This window comes from Barbus barbus (assembly GCF_936440315.1).
Source record: "Barbus barbus genome assembly, chromosome: 1".
Classification (NCBI taxonomy): domain Eukaryota; kingdom Metazoa; phylum Chordata; class Actinopteri; order Cypriniformes; family Cyprinidae; genus Barbus; species Barbus barbus.
The window spans coordinates 17,884,777-17,906,921 of NC_136729.1; the positions used below are offsets into that span (position 1 = coordinate 17,884,777).

Consider the following 22,145-nt stretch of genomic DNA (forward strand, 5'->3'; position numbering starts at 1 on the left):
TCGTGGGTAGAGCCTGGTTTATACTCGCTGCGTCAGCACGAGCGTGAAGGTGCACGCAGCGGACGGAGCGCAATGGAGGATTTGGTTTTCAAATTAAAATGAAAGACCGCTTCTTAAACCAGAGAAGGTAGACATGTTGGTATTCTTGTAGAAAAAAAAAATGCAAGTCCTGTCAGTGACAGCCAGTTTAATTTTCTTTTTGTTTTCATTTTGAAAAGCTTGTTATCTTTGCTGTTTACCTCACGTTACGTATGGAGGCTTTCCTTAATTTTTATTATTTTTAATATTTATTTGATTCCTCAGTGTTTGCCAAGTATTCTGTAATTTATTAGTCGGTATATAAACCTATGTAAAACAGCATGCGATGTGTCCTATGCCATGCCTCGTCTAATTCGCTTTTGTTAATAAAGGTTATTTAAGCTAGTTTGTCATTATAGCCTACTGTTTTATTGTTGTTGTGCTTTTTAATTAAGAATACCGTATTGACCCGAAAATAAGACAATGTTTTTTTCTTGGAAATACATCTGAAAAAACGTGGTCGTCTTATATTCAGGGTCTAGACTTTGCCATGTCAATAATACACCCACAACAATAGGTGGCGCCAAATACGCATAAAACGAGTGAGCCATGAAATATGTAATGGATGTTGTAATGATCGCAAGTGAAAACAATTTACGATTATTTACCATACTTTCAAAACAAAAATTAAAATAGGAAAAATATGCAATATGAAAATAATTTAAGAAAAAATGTGCTTTACAGAGAGAGAAAAAAAAAAAAAAAAAAAAAAAAACAAGATTTGGTTTTCCAAACAGTACAACTGGAAAAAGGGGGGTCATCTTATAATCAGGGTCGTCTTATATTCGGGTCAATACGGTAATAATGAATCCATCTTTTTTTTAAGTCTTAAAAAGTGAAAAGTGTATAGATACAAGCAAAACAGACAATTACCTTTTCTTATCAAATGTGACACCAAGATCGCAAATTTGAAAGTGAAAGTGAAAAGGCATGAAAAGAGGAATTCCTTTTCACAAAATTTAGATCACGAATAATACTGATGAAAAAGGGTTGAATGTTGAACATTTCCGTTATCATATAACTATAAACTATGATAAAAGTTCATCAGCATGTATTGATTAATCAAATGTTGTAGCAAAAAAATTAAAATAATAAATTGTGACCAACTGAGAAAGTTAGTCGCAAAAGAGCGACCAGTGGGAAGAATGAGTCTAGAGCCCTGATACATGATTATGTTGAGCTTATAAATGCAATGGCCAATCAGAGGCATTCAGATGAGTCAGTGCTGAAACACCGCAGATTTGTTGTTCAGTGAGTGCTGACTGAATTCTAACACGCAAATTCTCTCATCACAAAAAACAATGAAGTGCAATGTACTTGCAATACAAGCATAAAAGATTTATTCATCACACAATGTAATCAGCTTCCCTGATAACCGGAGTGTTTTTAAACCTGCGTCAGTTATGATGTTTTTTGATGTAAATGTAAACTAGCTGCTTTTTGAATATCTGAGGAAATGTAAGCCTTATGATTAGTAACTTACAATGTTTCTATTAAATTGTTATCATATTAAATACAAATTCAGTCATATTAACAACATTAGGCTGCTTTTAGCCTTACGCTGGAGTTGGTTCACTTTTCTGCAATGAAACTAAGTAAATAAATAATTAAATAAATTAGCACGATAATATTGTGTATCGGTAAACTCACAGGCTGACGATAGGATGATATCGCCCAACACTAAATTCTGCATACTAAATATTACATACAATAAACACTATGAAAGAAAACTCTGCACTTAAAATCATGCCCAAAATACCCAAGACTCCAAGTTCTTGAGGAGGCTTTGAGAGTGACGAATCAGACGCGAGTGCTGGGGAATACCTGAGGCTGTGTGTGACACTGCTCTTTAATTGGCAGAATCACAGACATAGCCAGAGAAATCACCAGAGACCTGCCGCTAATTACCCACAAGCAGGCCTGGGATTAATTGGTAAATTACACCAGCATGGCATTTTGTGTCTATGGTTGGGATGGGCTCTGTAAACACAGGAACTGATAGGGTGGTAACCGGGAAGGAGAGGAGGTAGGATTATTTTGGAATTTGAGGAATTTTAGGTCTTTGTCCACAGTGCTTTGTTTGCAAACACATTATTGGAATTCTTCTTCCTGTATGTCTCACACAAGTTTGCAGTGTGCGGGATCAACACAAGCTGGCATAAAGATCAGATGAGAGACCCTGTGCAGAATTTGAAAGGGAGTCTTGACATCTTCTCATTGGATTCCCTTAATAGCCAGCCATTTCTTTAAGCAATACAACAGAACAGGAGTCCATGCAAAATGTGTCAAATTCCTGTGTGTGTGGGAAGCCGTCTGCCGAGTTTTGCAAGCTTCTGCATTTAAAGACAGTGTGCTGTTGTGAAATGGGGGAGGGGTGAAACGGAGTCAAGCAAGTGACCATATACAACCACCAGATTTCATCTTCCATTCCAGCGCCTCAGAAAGACTTTCAGACAAGACAACATCATCATTTGAACAGACGAAGAGAGGTTTTCTAATAGAATCTATAATGGAAACACAGATTTGTCTGTAAGCAGATGTCTGCCACAGCTGCTTGTGCATATTGTGGGTTCCATCAAATCCGAACCCCTCCTCTGAATTAATAGTCCATCTATCTATATAATTTCTTCATACTTTCCCTCATCGGTCTCCATATGCACTATAAACAAAGGATCTGTGAGTGGAAGAGCTTCATTGCTCATCCAGCTGACCTTAGACACCCAGAGCCCCTCCTCCAGCTGAGAAACACTCTCAGCATTCTGCAGCAAGCCCAGGCACCTCAGGGAGATAGGAAAGATTAAATGAGACCACTCTCGCTACATAACACACATCCAGTTCCTGGAAATGCTTTCCATAGGCATGAGCTTAGACTAAAGGAAGGGAGGAGTGAAGAGAGGAAAGCAGAACAAGAGGTAAGCATATGGGTGAAAAAGAAAAAGAAAGAGAGAAAAACACTAGTCAAATAACCCTGTTGCACTACTATGACAGTGTGAAGAGCTCTGAAGAAAGTCATGTTTCATAGCTGAGCCTTCTTCAAAATATGTTTATAGAGATGGATCTGGAAATTTGAATAGTCATCCAACAATCGACTATTTGATTTATAACTAGTTTATCTAGATTCATCCAGATGTTTTAACGTATGAACATGAATCTGATAATGCCTGGTGGATTTCGGGCCTGTGAAATGAGCTTTATTTTTTTCTCAAATTCAGTTTTTTCCATTCATTTTCTGGATTCTATTTGAATTGTTTCAATACATTTTAATAATCAAAAACAAAAACTCTAATTTACAGATTTGATTTATTATTTGATTTATTTTTTCTCTGAAATTCTGTGTTGTGTATTTATACTTTTCTGGTAAATAAATTCTGCTAAATATTTTCTTTAGGTAAAATTCCTTAATGTTTTAATAATAATTTTATTATTAATAATACTATCATCACATTAAGTAATATTTTTCTGTCACAGTTTCTTTAAAGGTACCATATTGTACAGCTTTCTGGAGATTTATTTTAGGTTTTGATGTCCTTAAGAATATATATTTGCGGTATAAGCACCAAAAACCATCTCAACATATTTTTACAGCTCCTTTCTCAGGAGCTCTGCTAAAAACAGGTCGATTTTGGCCCGTCTAATTAATATTCATGAGCCTATCTTCTAATTGGCCTGTTGTTTTCTTAGTGACGCACGGCTAGGCCAACCACAGGTAACTAGAATCATGTAGGGCCGACATCACAATTACGTCACAGCGCTAGCTGAAAGCAAAACAATCAAAGTTAAAACTGGAGGCGGCCCATTCAAACCAGTGCAGATTCGGCTACATAAGGAGCTTAAAATAATATCTTGTTGTGATGTTGGGTGCCAGAATCGACGTAATACAGCCTCAAATTAGAAATTTGATTGCATACCTGCTGCCACTGCCAGACAAAAAACCGACGACAGCTGTGGTTAAACGCGATAAAACGAGCGGACTGGACAGAAACGATCGTCAAAAATGCTCGTGTTGCTGCGTACTCTTCTTATCAGAAAAGGTTCAATAAAATATTATGGGCGCGTCTGAAGATTTATTGCTTCTTCATAGTGTATGAAATAATGTCTGTGTGCATGTGTGTAAAACAACAAACTGACGATTTATATATAATCATTTGTAATTGTATATACATTGTTGTGATTAATTGTGGCTGGAATAATAATAATGTAGTTGTACAAATAGTTGCCTGCTGAAATTGAAATGTATCATCATGACTAGATAGACAAGGTGAGTTTGTCTTTGCTATACATTATGTTAGATGTGATCCACCTCATAGTAACAATCGTCAGATCGTCCATCCTTTGAGTGAGAGCGTAAAGTTACAGGCCGGCCGATCTGGTTTCGTCCGTTAAAGTTAACCTTTTCGACATGTTTCCGTGTTGTTGTTGCTCAGCAATGACGTTTATTTTGACGGGTTGCTGTGAAGACCTTTACGTTTCTGTTCTTATATGATATGACGATCATTTTTATCAAAAGAAAGGGTAAAATGGCGATAAAGTGACACTCAGAGCAGTTCTAGAGATTGTTTTTGTTCATGTACTCATGTATTGAGGGGGCAGAGGCTGAAAACACTGTGAGCAACACTCGTAAACGTGTGTAGTAAACCATACATTTGTGTCATTTATTCACACACAGAACATGCACGATTCATATTTTTTACGGCTTAATATTTACAGACACTAGTCCATATTGTGTTTTGATTTGTGTATTGACCTTCTTTTGATTAATGCATCCAATATTTGGCAAGTTCTTTCACATTCCGTGTTATACAGTAAATTCCATTTTTATAACTGGATTATGCGATTTCGTCTGTGTTTTCCACATCGCAGAAATCCTAGGGCCCTATGGATTCCAATTTAGTGGTACACTGATATTATAATTCTGGTCGATACTTATCAGTTGACAATCATTTTGAAGTTATGGACAACAACTGAAAATGGCTAATATTAAAATTCTACACTATTTTGTCTAAATAAAAATAGTTAAAGCTAAAATCCCTCATTTTAAATAGTAAAAGTTAATTTAGCCTCATGTAACACATTAAAGATGCCATAGAATGCATTGATACAATATTTTAAAGTGTTCTCTGATATCTACATAGAATGTATGTGGCTTAGACAAGGGCAAAAATCTTCAATGAAATGGTCTGTTATTGGCTTATTTGGAAGGGTCATGAATAATAATGAGCTCTGCTATTATTGGCTGTTTCACAGTGCGGCTCATTTCAGTAGCTCACAGCAAAAAGGAAACAGGGAAAATATATATTTCAATACTTTCTCACGCAGTTATATCGCCGGGTAATTATACTGTATATAAAATGCGGGCATCAGGGAGCCGCTATTAATAGGCGGGGCATTGAAACTGCTTTTGAACAATCGGTCGATCGCGTTATAGTTTCACTTTCGAGATTCGCGATCGCACGTACTTTGTTTATACTATGGAGCGACGGTACTTACGACGCATTTTACAAGATCAGATGCTTGTCAGTGGTGCTCAGGATCTGTAAGTCATTCGCCATCATCCTCAGTCATCTCTCCTTACTCTGTTTATGTGGTAAGTGAAATCTTATGTACTGTAATGTAACAGGCTACCGCTAGCAAGAAGCTAACCATGTCCCTTTAGTGGCTCGCGTTATTTTATTAGAACACATTATTTGCTTTCCGTGCCTTTCTGAATACAGACACCAACCCATCCCTGCACTTCACATCCCCTGTACAGCCTGGAACATAACATTTATTTCCATGATCTACCATTTTCGCCGTTGTCCTTACTTGTTTCTTCACAATACCTGCAAAACTTCTGATGATTCGGCTGGCAGCTGACATAGAACATGGGTAGACATTATGCAAATGTTGGGGGCGTAGTGACGGTTACTTCACAGTCGGCGTTATGTTCTGATTCGCCTGTTTTTCAGTGGTCTTTTTTATTCACGAGATTTACATAAGGAGGAAACTGGTGTTTGAGGCTCATGGTATGTCATTTCCATGTACAGAACTGTTATTATTTAACTATGCCAAGGTAAATACAGTTTTCCATTCTATGGCACCTTTAATAAAATGTTAATGAATATAATATAACAAATAACCAACATGTAGCCTAAGGAGAAGAGAAGAAAAAGTGCCATACCAGTTTAATGTGTTGTTACTGAATGGTATGGCCAGAAAAGCCACTTAGTTAAACATTCAGAATGACTTCAATGTTTTTAACATTATAGAATGTAAATAACATTTCATAAACGGATTATGTATTTGATACTTCGCATTGCACTACATCTCAAAAAACAAGTGCCTTGTCAAGTGCCTTGTTATTTGAGAGGTAGCACTCAAATCACTACACAAACACATGCAAAGCATTCGGTATAGACCACTTTATCACCGTATCTGCCTTGCTAAGAGTGAATGTAAACTACACCTATTCACACTGCTCAAACGTGCACTCACAAAAGACCCCCATTTTCCTCTGACCTTGGCCACGTGATGTTTTTCTGAGCTGCAAAGCCTCTCCCTCCCCCTTCACTGAAGTCCAATCCAAACCACAGCCGACACACGGCTTGCAGATCAGCATTCAGTCACAAACACACAAGCCCACATTCCTGCACACTATCTCTCTCATCCTCAATCTCCACACTAAAGCCATATAACGGCAGGACCACATGATTTCAGCTGCATTCCAGTGCTGATGTTTGAAGAGAGATAATAGTCCTCATGACCTTTAGGAAAATAAATGAGGGAGCTGATCTTACTGGTGCAGAGAAAACAATGTGCAAGTGGAAGAGGGAAAATCTAATTAAACACACACACACACACAAACCTATAGAACTGCTTACTAGCTGGCCAACCTAAGCACAGACAGCAAAATCAGCAATCAAGACAGTCTTCCTCAAGGTTCTCTGACAGGATGTGCTTTCTACACCCAAACACAAGCACATGGCCGGCAGGCGGGGCATAGAAACGAGACACAGCCCTCATCAGCTGTAAGGACAGAGGAAGCATTGGTGTACCTTGTCATGTGATTTTACCAGTAAAGAACATGATTCTCACACTGTAATTGTATGTATATTCTCCCACTTTAGTTGCATCTACTTTAAGATATAGAAGGAAAATAGAAATATATGGGTATACATATTGCTAAAAATAATAGGAAAAATACTTCTAGAACCAAGGCTGCTGAAAAAATGAGCAGGTCCTGTTGCTCTCTATAGTATTATGTTATTCTGAACATATCCAGCAAGTGAACAGACTGGGCTGCACATCACCTGCTTTCCTGAGACCAGCACATTGTGAACCACTACTAAGAAGGCCAGCATGCATTATAGCTTTACAGCTGGCATAAAATCACTTACTAATCCTTGTGAGCATGTTAAATAAACATCCCTCAAGGCTCGACTGACTGTGAAAACTTGCGTTTCACCTCACTCATGCTGTCACAGAGGTTTGAGTGCTTCCGTGAATGCTATGGGATAAAACATGCAAACATGCACCAGTGAATAAACAGCCTGAGGAGTTACTCATCCAACACTAACGTCTGAATGATTCAGGTCCTGAGAAAGACAACCACACCACGATCAATCTCCAACGCACGACTTACGATGACGTCATTTCGGGATTCCACGGGCTCAAGTGAATGACTTTGCTGGCAGGCGTGTGGTGGCGGCCAGCAATATTTCTGGCAGCGGTTAAAAAAGTAATAGAATAAAGCGTTGATTCTCAGCTCGGGCACAGACGCCTCAATAACAATTAGGAGAGAAGCGGGACAGCGAAACCAAATCAAGCAACGGGAAGAGGGGGCGTAGTTCGGACAAAACCATATCAGATGTGATTGAGTTTAGAGCTTCTATGAGATTTCAAAGGGGAAGCCTGCTGAGAGCTCCGTCTGACATAGTCTGGGTGAACCCAGCCAAAATACCGGAGGCTGTAGTGTTTATTAAATGGATATGCCGTGTAGCAGACTGAAAATCAAATCTACATGCAAAGTCTCTGCTCTTCTGCGAACTCAATGAAAAATCTTTACAACACTCAAGCCAAGGCACTGAACTTTTCGCAAGAATGTGAGAACGTCCTGCAGGTCATGAGACCAAAAAACGAAGAATAAGAGAACCTTGTTTGATTTCGGTCCACAGAAAGACAAAAAGTGGGCATTCACCATGCTATGGGGCTCATCCTTAAAGCCCACAATGGACCCTTTTCATATGTCTGGGTTTCTCAGAAGCTGAAGTCGTCATAGTTGGGTAAACGTCATTGCCATGTATTCAAGTATTTTTTGTGATTCCATTTTCTCAAATAGAAAATGAAAAACTCCTGTATGATTTACAATGCTGATGACCATTGAAATGTGTCATCACAGTCTGTGAAAATGGTTCATAAAAGCTGGGAGCTCAGTGGAATGCCTTCATAACAATAGAGACTGACATCTTCATGTCTAAATCCAGATGTGCCCTCTCATCTGGATGAAGCAGTTCCTTTCTGGGGACTTCAGAGAGCCGTAAACAGCCATGAACTTCGTACTTCAGTTCAGACAAGTTTTATATAATGCCATGTGAAGATATTTAAATCTGCTTCGCCAGAAGTTTAACAGCTGTCCTCTGCAAATATTACAACACTTGCTGAAATCCAGGTTACAAGGACATATTGATGAGAAAGCTCACCTGAAGGCATCTCCAACAGTTACGATCTCCACTTCACTGTCCGTGGAGGTGACGTTGATCTCCTCGCTGGCAGCCACTGCAGGTGCAGGAGTCGCTTCAATCACAACCACGTCCTCATCCAGGACACCTGATTGATAACATGGAAATTAAGCTTAATTAATGCTAGGGATGCACTGATTTGAAAATTTTGGCCGATACCGATAAGCAATAATTCTTTATATTTGAAAGCCGATAACCGATATGCTGGCAGATAAATCAATATCCAAATTTGTAAATACATTTGAGAGCCTGATTACAAAAAAGGTCTCATCATTAAAAGCCACATTCCAAACACTTCAACATAAGCAGCCTAGTTTGAACAGTGTACTTTAAAAAAAATAATTTTACTGTCCCATTAACAAATTTCATCATAAAAAGTCTTACAAACAAATAGAATAAACAATAAATAATGCAAACAAGTCATTGGACATCATGTAGAATCAAAATGCATGCACCATGGAGCAATTAAACGGAATAGCCTCTGCACGGACAATAATGAAATGATTTTAATTACTAAACCATATTGTTGATGAAAATAATAAGAGAAAAATAAAAGTGGTGGTAATTATTAATAACGCATCAATGATTTTGAAAAAGTAACAAATTAATACCACCGTTTTAAATAGCAGCATTGCTGTTGGTGCGCTGTATGTAGATGAAGAGCTGAATGAACACTGGTAAACTGAAGCACTTGTTATAGAGGGTTAATTAGGCTATTTAAGAATCATATATTTCTAGAACAAACGTAATATTACAACTTATATATGCACAAAAAGACGTAAATGCACATCTTGAACTAGATTATGCTCTAGTCAGATGTATAACTCGTGGATGAGCTCTTGGCTCTTCTCGCAACAACACGCTAAAACACGGTAAATAAACCCTAAAGAATTCACAACTTTTTATTACGGTAGTTTTCTCTTTATAAAAAGTCCCAATCATAGTTATTAATATTATGCACTGCCGTCCGAGCTGCGCACACTGAAGCTGCGAGCTGAATGAACACGGATTATACTCAAGGAAATGCACCCTATGAGATTAATCAGATATTAATACAACATATGCATAATATTACAACTTACATATGTATAAAATGACGCAGTTATTGCGTGCTATAGTCAGAATGTGTCCCAAAGAATTCACAACGTTCTATTATAATAATGTTCTCATTAGAATGTTATATACACAACATTCCCAATCATAGTTCTTAATGTTGTGCTGTTTGAGCTTTTTAATGTTCTGCTGTTTGAGCTGCATGCGCTGAGCTAAAGATGATCACCGGTAAACTGAAGTGCTCTATTAACTTAATCAAAAGCATTCTATATGAGATAAATCAGATATACATAAAATAAACACATTATTACAATGTACAATTGCACAAAAGGCTACAAATGCACAAGGGTACTTATGTCAAGGAGGTGTAGCTCCGTTGTGCTCAACGCACGCACAAAACATGGGCACACAAAGATTCAACAACATTATTTACAGTAATGTTCACATTATAATTTTATGTAGCCTTTAAGACAGACTTGCCCTGCACATGTTGCACTTAAGTGTATTGTCCTTTTCGAAATGATTCCAATTACATTTCAAGCATTTCAGAACCATCATGGCCAACAGCGCACATCTGAAGTGTCTCTGAAGGAAATAATGCATTATTTATCGGCTTTAAGATATCAGCCAAATTTTCTTATCGGCCTGATACGCATTTATCAGCCGATACCGATATGGTGGCCGACATACCGTGCATCACTAATTAATGCTAACATTAATTACCTACTTGTATACAGCAAATACTCATGATTCAGATCACAATTATGGATACTGATACATGAAGATAAAGAGATGCAACTGAGCCAACAAGAACTCATTTTACTTCTATGGTATATTTCTACTATTCATTTCAACCATGATTTCAGGGTCTCCGTTATTTACATGATCCTAAGGTTGCACTTTTGGTTCACATGACATTCAACATGTTCTTTTGAAAAAAATAACACTAAATAAGATAGACTAGTCGGCACTCTGCCACCTAGAAAATGATAGCTAGTTAATGAGGTGACTGTGGTGGGAGAATTTATTTAGAATATTGGGGAGATTATGAGGAGAAAAAAGAAGAACACCTGCAACAAGATCACTGGCTACAAACTGTATGAAACTGTAAGCTGCAAGTGAGATAGTCAGACATTCTGCAAGCATCTCAACTTTTTTGGCATTTGGAACTCTGTAACTTGCAGAGAAGAAAAGGCAGATTCCATGACACTTCCAGTAGTACACATCTAGCCAAGGCAATTTTATTTAAATAGCACTATATAATTCAAAACAATACTAATTCAAAATGCCTAATTTAAAATAAAAATAAATAACTATTTAGTACAATAAGTTAGGTTAGAAATGCAAACGCTAAATCTATAAATAACTCATAGTTGTTTACCATGGAGTTACTAACATCAGGTTTTTATTCTTACAATTACCAAACATAATTGAAAAATAAAAAAAAATAGGGTATTAAAGTATTAAGATTAATAATAATACTTTTCGAACGTTCAAGTCATGATGGTTCTAAAACTCCAAGGCCCCTTATTTTGTAGGACTAATAATGATAATTTTTTTAAACATATATTATATAACATATATGCAATCCTATATAGGACAAGCGGTTTAGAAAATTAATGGATGGATGTAAATTCCCATGGCGTTTTTTAAATTTAAATCATTTTAAGTCATCTTGAGGCCCCTAGTGGGCTCCAGCCCCAGGCTGAGAACCACTTGTTTAAATCACATGAGGGCAGGTGGTTATTTAATTTTGCACAGGGCAGATAGCCTATGTATGTTGTCCATTTAGTCATTTTTGGTCCAGTCTCACCAAAGCATCAAGCTTTATACAGATACTCAAAAATCATCATATTCCCAACACAGCATAAAGTGAAGTCTGTGCCTTACTGCTTGTGAATTGTGCCAACTAAAAATCTTCAAATCACATATGATGATGTTTGCTACCACAAACACATCCAAAACTTGAATCAGTGAAGGGCGTCTCTAGTAAAATGTTTATTTTTTAAGTATAACCAACATACACACCTATATTTAAATGTCCACCAGTATCCCTGCAGGTTTTATGATGGGAAGCACACATACAAACTACCATCAGAGATCAGTGGTCATCTTCTCCCTCCTTTCATAGTGTTATATGAGCTTCCCAAGTCTACTGAAAGCTACACTAGGCCCCACTCATTAATCTAGAGCAGAAGCAATATCAGCCTCAGTAGCTACAGCTGTTTAATTGATGATGGTTTGGTGCAGCAGTGGAGCCAACCAATGCTTCAGGCAGGCGTGCTTGTGTGTGTGCCGGGGAAGCTAAATGTAGGTCAGTAAAAGATGTGCTTAGCAGTGTGCCGGCACAGGCTTTTGTAGTACAATCACTCATCCCTCTTCTGATTGGCTCTGCTGCTTGACTTCTCATTCCTTCTTTAACTCAAGCTCTGCCTGGATTTGGTGTCAAGAGGCCCAGGTTGTGTTCAAAATAAAGCTCACAAGCGTAGCTGGTACATGTCTCAGTGCGACTGACAAACAACTTCTACTCAAGCTCCATTTTCTACAGAAAATGACATCCAGAAATACATGAAAGAAACATCTGAAAACCTTTGATGTGAATTACATTAATGCCATGACCCTCACACAGTTTTCAATAAAAGATAAAACAAGACATTATTGAGCTCCAATTCATGCTATCAGTCTTCCTGCCATAATTTCAAAAAGTCTAATAATGTTGGCTTTTTCAAACAGCAGTCAGGCTCAAAGTTTTGCTTCTCACCGTGGCTCTAGTAAGCATACACACCAATTTCACTATGCACTGAATGAATACAATGTTAAAACAACCCTACTTCAGCTGTTGTTGTGTTGCAACAATCTGTGTCAGGGACGTTTGTGCACCGAGGCAGAGGCTTGTGGCTCAGGAGATTCTACATCATTCTCTGGGGTGTGTTGTTAAGGTCGGCTTTCCCACTGAGTGCTGCTGCTTAGCACCCCGCTCTTACCCCGTTCCCCACGCTGCCCACAAGAATTGATCACACTACCAAACATAGCTACAACTTACAGTAGTAAACACACAACCATATATTCTAAGGGCACTACCATTCAAAGTTACAATTCTGCAATCCTCTGTGAACATACCATCATGAACAGGTTCTTTGTAAAAATGCCTCGGTTAGTCAGATAATTAGACTATATGCAAAGTAAATGACAATGTCTTTTGGTTCGACACGCATGCGTAATAAACAAATGCAGCACTGTTTTAACCACTGCATATGCTTAAATTCTTTGTATGTTGAATGTAATTTGAAACTCAGAGTTTCTCCCCTAGGAGAAGGTGATGGTACAATAACATTTCCATACATCATGTTCAATATTCATATATTTAATATCAACATTAGGGCTGCGCGATAATTGTTCGATAACAATAATTAATTAAATGTTTGATATAATGTTTATGCGCCAAAATCGGAACGAAACAGCGCGACTCATTTGAACCTCATTTGCATTTATACCGAATGTTTTTAGACTACTGTTTTTCATACAAATAGGCTACCTAAAAACCATATAGTTATATTTTTACCATGGTATTGAGGTGCTATAAGTCGTGCCTAACGGGGAAGTCGTGGACTAATGGTTAGAGAGTCCGACTCGTAATCGGTAATCGTAAAAAGGTTGCGGGTTCGAGTCTCGGGCCGGCAGGGATTGTAGGTGGGGGGAGTGAATGTACAGCACTCTCTCCACCCTCAATACCACGACTGAGGCGCCCTTGAGCAAGGCACCGAACCCCAAACTGCTCCACGGGCGCCGCAGCATAAATGGCTGCCCACTGCTCCGGGTGTGTGTTCACGGTGTGTGTGTGTGTTCACTGCTGTGTGTGTGCACGTTGGATGGGTTAAATGCAGAGCACGAATTCAGAGTATGGGTCACCATACTTGGCAGTATGTCACTTCACTTCACTCATAAGTGGTTTTAATTGTGTTTATCATGATTTAAATGTATGCTACTAGAGAGACCATTTATCGTGATGATTATCGATATCGACTGACATGAAAAAAATTATCGTGATAATTTTTTTGGCCATATCGCCCAGCCCTAATCAACATACTTTATTGTTGTTGTTAATGTATTTAAAACTAAGAGTGAGCCGCTGCAGGAAAAGCACATGATCCAAGTTGTAATAAACTGAGACATGCTTTATGTTAATCGCTTCAAACGAACTCATAAGCACACTGTTTTATGCAAAAAACATAGTTTTAGCAATTTTATGCTTTGTTTTCCCTCCTGCTGTACCAAAAATGTACAGAATCATGAATGCAAAACAGCAAAACAGAGTTACATACAGAACTGTCATGTTTTTGTACCGTTACACCCTTAGATGTAACAGGTCCTCCTCTGATGCATGCTTAGCTGTAGATATTTTAAACATTTTAGCGGTTTTATAGACTTGATGTATGTTCAATCTAGTGGTTTAGATCTCTTTGAGAGGGGAACATGTGAGGTTTAGATAATCTTTCTTGGTACGGTAGAGATAGCAGTGGCAGAGTGCTGGTTAAGGACATGCTGTTGCTCAACAGGAAACTCAAAAATTCTGCGGCATGTGACACACACAGGCTGGCTTGCTGATGAATCTTTCAAAAACAGAAATTTTGTCCAAAACATAATAGTTACATTATAATATGCACAGTAATGACCAATAAAGATCCCCAAAGTTTCATGAGAACTATAAAACACAACTAGCCTTAAGAACAGAAACAAAAAATGCATGCCTGAAATAAAACGGAAAAATAAGTACAGTATATTTGAAACTTTATTTACATGATGTTTAAAGAATGCAGCTCATTTTCCGCACTGTGTTTAAATCTACTTTGCCACACTGTCTTGAGAGGGACTGAAGTAAAGAAAGTACAACAGAAGTAGAATGCAAGAGTTTGGCAGGAAATGGATCTGCTGACATGCTGTTTATGCTTTCAGAGACTGTGTAAAAAAAAAAAAAAAAGTCCTCATAAAACATCAACTTTTGGCAAAGAGAGTATGAAAACATACTATCGTTCATAAGCTTGCAGTCAGACGCTTGTTTTAATGTTTTGTAAGAAATCTCTTATGCTGACCAAATCTGCATTTATTTGATCAAAAATAATTAAACACTACTACTGCAAACTTTTATTACAACAGTTTTCTACTTTAAAATAATTAAAAAGAATTTAGTCCTGTGATGCAAAGCTGAACTTTCAGCAGTCATTACTCCAAGTCTCAGTGTCACATGATCCTTCAGTAGTCATTCTAATATGCTGATTTGGTGCTCAAGAAACACTTCTTACTACTTTCACAGTTAAATACAGTGTTGTGATACAGTTCTTCAAGATTCTTTGGTGAAAAAAAAAAAAGCTAAAAAAAAAGATTTCTAGATTCTGATTTTGTTACAATCTTAAAGTATTCTGACCAATTTAACGCATTCTCTCCCAATAAAACTATTACTTTCTTACACACTGCGGGTGTCCTTTGGACCGTTCCCGATCCCATCCAGATCAGATGGTGGATCAGCACCTAGAGATGACCTCTACAGCCCTAAACGTCAGCGACCAGGACAACTAGATAAGCCCCAGAGACTGATCCCCAGTGAAGACCCTGTCTCCTAGACGGCCATCGGGACAAGTCCACAAGAACCAGATGAGTCATTTACACAATCTGACTCTGCTTTAGCCTAGATTTAAACTACTGATTTTGTCTGACAAGAGGAGAATGACACTATTTCAACACACTATTTCCCTGGCTCAAAACTGTAAAGCTGATGTAAAGCAAAAATAATTAACAAAAATAATTTTGAAACTGTTCAGGAAACAAAGAATAGCCAATGCGGTCACACTTTATTTTCAGGTCCAATTCACACTATTAGCTAATTAATGTAGTTGTTCAATTTAAGTATTGTGTAGGATTAGGGATTTAGAATATAGTCATGCAGAATATGTGCTATATAACTATAAACAGCCAATATGCTAGTAATGTGCATGCTAATAAGCAACTAGTTAATAGTGAGAATTGGTCCCTATTCTACAGTTACAGCAAATTCTCTTGTTCAAACCAAACCAGGTACACCGTGAAGTAACAGTAAGGTCTTTTTGTCCTTCCCACGACTTCCTTTAAAAAGCAAAATGTAATAGTGCTAGGTTAAAGGTAAATAATAAAAAGCGATTTACCTGAGGCCACAGCGGCAGTGCTGGCTTGGCTGCTACTGCTGCTAACATCTACATACAGCTCATCCTCTGCCTCAGTGGAGGAAGGGGAGGAGGAGTCAGAGGTCAGCTCCTCACTGGAGCTGCTGGTACTGTGCAGGAGGGCGTACTTCTTTCGTGCGATCACCTCCCGCTTCTTCCTCTGCAGCAGTAATCGCTCCTTCTGCTTTGGAGTCCGCTGAGCCCCGCCTCCTGTCCCGCCCTTCACAAAACGCTTCCTGTGCAATGGCCTGCGTGAGCTGAGACATGGACGTTTCACATGATTGTTTTCCGGCTCAAGCCGTGCCCACTTGTGCGACCTGCTGGCACGAGTCCGGGCAACTAGCGGCCGCATGCCTACTGCCGTGCCCGTCCCTCCTCCTGCACTCCCGGTGGAGGCCGATCCAGGAGCCTTAAGATGCTGCTGTCTAACTGTCATCGGCCTGCTGTCCTCCTCTGAGCTAAGAGTGTCCGAGTCACCAAACCGAAGGCTGGAGGAGGGCGAAGAGGCACAGTCACTCAACGAGGACTCTGGGTTCCTCTCGTCTTCACTATGTGTCTCTAGCAGCATGGGCCTGTGGTGGGGCGGAGTGAGGGCTGCCTCACTCACTGGCACTTCCTTCAGAGAACAATACGATGGCCCAGGCTGCTGGCTCTTGCGCTTTTTGCGTCCCGACAAGCCTCTTTCACAGTCTCTGCGACCTCCGGCTTCCCGTGAAGGCCGGTGTCTGGTCTCGGGACATAACGGAGAAGAGAAATCACTTCCTGCCTTGCCAATCACCTCCATCTCAGCAGGGAAGCTCTTAGCAGTCTCCATGGGTTCGGGGTTAGCCAGAGGCCCCTTCAGGGACTCCTGCTTACGTCGTGCATCAGACGGAATCTCACTCTTCATTGCGACTAACCCTCAACAAAGTGCCACTGAGGCTCAATACACTGAATCCTAGGGTTCCATTGAGATCCAGCAATCCTACAACTGGAAAACACAGAAAAATAGGCAGAGAATGAGAATACTGACCCTAAAAGACTGAAACAAATTATATGAACAATAGGCCAAGGCAAAGTTACATTTTAAAGTAAAAAAAAATGGCTAAACAAAGAAGTGAAGAAACATTACTAATTTTTGTCAATGTTTAAAACATTTGTGCTGTTTAATATTTTTATGGAAACCATAACACTTTCCAAAACCATAATAAAAAATTAACCAAAACCATAATAGAAAGATCTGTTTGACCACATTAATACAGTTGGTCAAAAGCTTGCATACACCTTGCAGAATCTGCAACATGTTAATTATTTTACCAAAATAAGAGGGATCATACAAAATGCATATTATTGTTTATTTAGTACTGACCTGAATAAGATATTTCACATAAAAGATGTTTACATATAGTCCACAAGAGAATGCAACAAGTCAAACAGAATGTGCGTATAGGAAATCAAGCTTTCCTCTGTTTCCAATGCAAAACTTGGTCTGAATTAGTTGTGAAGATTGTTTTAGCAGCCATTTCTGGCCGAGCATGAGTCAGACAGGGTTGTTATCCAGGCAGCTCTCGTTCACGCTGTAATAAAGGAAAGGAAATGGTGACTAAAGAAAGGTCATCTCTTGCACTGTGTAGACAGAAACGAGCAACTGCATACGTTTCAGGAGCAGCTTAATACCTCCTGCAAAAGACTACAACATAAATCTAGCATGCACAGGATAATGGTGCTAGGGGTCATTATTTCCCACCCTCACCTAGTTTTCCATTATTCTTACGATAAACAGCACAGGAAAAGAGCAACCCACATCTCTCACACAATGCGAGGCCTAATAGCAGACAGCTGTTTGTTGTTTTGCATAAAATGGTATTCAATACAGGTGTATACGAAGAGCCCCTCAATCTTGATCCTTATATAATGCAGTTATTTGTGCTGAAGCAACCTAATTAAATCCCTCTCAAATTAGGTTCCCGCTTGCTTGCATAATGGGTATTTATCCATCACTGCCCGTAATGTTCACGATGATTACCAACGTCCACAAAGCCTCTTGCTCCTCTCATTATGAAAATCTAACAATTCAGCCATTTTATTCATTACCTCTTTTATGCTCATCTCACAACCATTTTTCCCTCTTTAATCAAAATCTCGCCGTGTTTCCGATCACTCTTCCATTCACCAGAACCCCATTACGCTCCAACATTTCTTCAGCCTTCCCTAATTAACATCTAAGCACCCAGAGTGGCACCATGCCCCAAACGCCTTAAATTTCCCAGCAACCATGACAAGGCCCAGAGTTCCCTTACCTTTAAATTATGAAAGCAGCCATCTGTTTCAAAGGGAATATAGTCTCTGCTTTTGAGTCAACTTCTCGGTCTGGTGGCAAAGAGCCTAAAAGGTAGTTTCCTGTATACAGCAATCTAAAGACGAAGCATTCCAGCGGTTCATATTGCCACAGTTTGTGTGTGCTTTGGTACTTTGACATAACACACAAATTAGAAACAAAACTCACAAAGAAAGGACTGCCCTGCAAATTGTACCGTCTTGTACAATGAAAGGAATTGTTTAGTGAAATCAGACTGTTTTTAACTATGTATTATTACCACTGTGCTGGTACCATACATTTCTAGAATGTGCTATATAAATATTGGAAATATACACAACAACTATTCAAAAAGTTACCAATTACCAATTATTGGTAAGATTTTTTTCTTTAATGTTTTTGAAAAAAAAGTTTCTTTGGGGAACCTCACTAAGGCTGCATTCATCTGATCAAATCTGATCTGATTTTTTTTAAATTAGCTTTTTCTTGATTATCCAAAATTTAATATCCTAGTCAGTTCTTTTAATTTGTTTTGTTCTGTATGTGTTGTATTTTTATCTATTTGTTTTATCTAGTGCCTTGTGAAACTGCTTTAAAGGCGCTATATAAAAATCTAATTTATTATTATTATTCAACTAAATTACAGTAACTAATTTGTGAAATATTACTACAATTGAAAATAACATCTCTGTTTTATATTTTAAAATGAAAATTTTCCTGAGAAGGCAAAGCTGAATTGATTTTACTCATATAAAACATTTGTGGTAATTAAATGCTTATATTTCTGTGGAAACAGTTACATTGTTTCAGTATTCTTTGATTAATAGAAATTTCAAAAGAACAGCACTTATTTGAAAAAAATATTTTGGAACATTATAAATGTCTTTACAGTCACTTTTGATCAATTTAATACATCCTTACTGGATAAAAAAAAAGTAACGTAAATATATAAGCTAAAAATACGACACCTGTCCTGAAAATCTGTTTAAATCACTGAAAGCACTGTAGAACAAAACCGGGTGCAATCACTGTTTGAAAAATAAATATACAAGTAATATAAACTAGAAACTGTTGCTGCATTAGAGAGGTAAAAACAAAACAAAGTCTTCATAAGAATAAAAACTGTACAAAATGTCTTCCTTCAAAGTAAACAAAGTCAGGTTCCCAGTAACTGCAGTCTAAATGTTTCACTGTAACTATGGTAATACCGTTATACTATCAAGACCACTAACTTTTATTATGACCCACTTTGTTGAGCAATACCCAGTTTCACAAAAGCAAACCAAAAGAAACCCTCTCACAAACTTTTAGTATAATCTAAAAAAAACAAGAAACTGTGTCTATAATGCTGGGAATTTATAAAAAAATGGGGAACATGTTGAGAAGCTTTTTTAAATACTCAGAAGCCACCAAAAAAAACAGGGTTTTAAAATGTACCCCTACTGTAAATATCATTACTAATGCAAGACAAAACAAGATGAGGAACTCAAACAACACATGAAAACTTCAACCCTCTACATCGCGAATAAATCACTCGCATGTGCGACTAAATCTTCACTCTGGGCGACTAAATGATGACTAATATTAGCCAATGGCTAATAAATTCTCAGATTTTACTAGCCAGTGTGTTAGCTGGAGGCTAAGTATATAAGTTTAGCACAGATATATTTTAACTCGCCGTACACCATGACTGAGCACTTCAGAGATTCACTTTCCGTCAAGCGATTTATATATATATATATATATATATATATATATATATATATATACACACATACACATATAGTATATCAGTCTGGCGAGTAAACTAAAAAAAATTCCTAGCCAATGGCGATTCAATTGCCAAGGTGTCCGTAGAGGGTTGAACTGTGTGACTGGGTGCATGACTAGAATTATTTATTCATTATTTTTTTAAGTGGCAAAGTATATGATTCTTCAAATAAATGCTCAAACTGTGTTCATCAACATCCCTGAGCTAGACTGCTCTCCCAGGCTCCTCTGAGGCTGATCCTGTCAACCTGTGATGTACCACTGTGCCACGCAACAAATGAGGCAGCCCCAGAGGGGCCCACTGCGGCAGTGCCTCTTGACGCCAAGGTGGATACAGATTTCAAAAGATAGGGGATTATGGGGGACTGTTTTAATTCCTTCCCCAATGATTGCTGTGTATATCTATGTTGAGCAGCTCTGCCATGAGCAATAGCAGGACACAGATCCAGAAGCTACATCTAAGAGGCCGAAAAAGGTTGTTGTTTTTTTTGCATTTATTAACATGGACTTTCATTTCATGTCATGGAGGATCACAACTGTGCATCAATTTTATCAAACTTACATTTAATAATTTTGCAGTTGCTACCGGAAAATCAACAAAATACATAATTACTCAAAAACAGTGCACAAAACATCACAATATCACATACTAAGTACTCAAGAATACATCTTAAATCATCCGATATTACATTATACAGTTCTCTGTGTCTATGCAGTCTAATGTTACAGTAGACTGATGCAATTGCTTTTTTGTGGGGTGTTTTCCAGTGGTGATTTTATTTGTTTTTAGATAAATATTCAGTTACGGAGATAAATCTGAATACAATAATCTGCAGTGTTACATTGCCATAAAAATAGATACTGTTATGGGACACAATTAAAAAATTTATAATGAAAAACATCCTTGACAACACACATAAACAGACGATTTGTGGTTCATTTCTGACTAAAATATGAAGCCAGTGTAATCTTACCTACCAAAACAATATTCAGCTTCACATATTTCCACAGGGAAGTGAAACCAGCTGTTTATTACATGCAGAACTTCCCATTAACAGCCCTACATCATTAATTTCACTTATTCTACAATTTTAAAGAATTACGGTAACTAAAACATATCATCCAAACTACTGTGACAGACAATCTTTCCCCCAATGTTACTGAAGACCATGAGTAAATAAACAGATCAACTGTTATTATAATATCAACTACATATAGCAATACATTTACCAAGCCTAAAAATCACAGTAATTCCTTCACCAGGCATGACATCTTATGTTGGAGAGCTGAAACACTTGATACATACAAATGAATCCTTTATAGAGGCAGATGACATTATCTTTTAATGAGCCGTTGAGACAATTGGCATAGTATTTTCATATCTGGTTGAAATATGAAGACAACTGCCACTGGGAGCAAAAGAAGTAACACTGCCTCTTATTAGTAAGGGTTTGTTTTTCCAAACAGATGATGGAAGTGCACAGTGAAAGAGAAGATGCTGTGCAGTAGTTTGAGCCACAGTGACATTAATAATCCAGTCTCTTTTATTTCAGATGTCACTGATTTATGGGAGTCAACACCACGTGTCATACTCCCAGAGGGGGCACATTAAAATGTTACTGGAAATGCAAAGGCTGGAATCTGATTCAGCTGGCTGTACAAGAAAACAAGGGCTGCTGACCAATTCCCTCTCAAAACGGCCAGACGAAACCAGCTTTTCCATTTTCAATCAAATAACAACATCTGGTTCGATAACAATCCCATAAATCACAACACAAAGACTACGAGGGTTTGATAAACAACAGAAAGGGAAAAGCACCGACGGCATGTTGATGTTGTCGTTCTCACTTTCTTCAACACGTCAGCTGACAACGCTAGAGATTACAAAACATCCCAAAATAGGCATCTAAGATACATTTAAGCGATGGTGACAGTTGATGTTGTGTTTCAGTAGCCCACTGGGCCTGGATGTGCTGGGACAAACACACACTCTCGACTGAAACTGCTAGCGGCGGGCTATTAGCCTCTCCGGTTAGTCAA

At 38.2% G+C, this 22,145-nt stretch overlaps 1 protein-coding gene across 8 annotated transcripts in view; it reads right to left on the reverse strand.

The window, feature by feature from the left end:
• The window catches only part of LOC306872283 (E3 ubiquitin-protein ligase Arkadia-like), a 42,024-nt gene that overhangs the window by 19,403 nt on the left and 476 nt on the right, over positions 1–22,145 (reverse strand). For 4 of the 8 annotated variants that reach the window (XM_079420788.1, XM_079420784.1, XM_079420785.1 and 1 more), the window contains exons 2-4: positions 17,388–17,595; positions 16,022–17,009; positions 8,754–8,880 (exon numbers count right to left, since the gene is read on the reverse strand). In XM_079420788.1, coding sequence (XP_079276914.1) covers positions 8,754–8,880; positions 16,022–16,928 — 1,034 coding nt within the window. In that variant the 5' untranslated portion in view covers positions 16,929–17,009; positions 17,388–17,595. The remainder of the gene's footprint in view (positions 1–8,753; positions 8,881–16,021; positions 17,010–17,387; positions 17,596–22,145) is intronic. The other 4 variants (XM_079420783.1, XM_079420787.1, XM_079420786.1 and 1 more) reach the window with 1 other exon arrangement.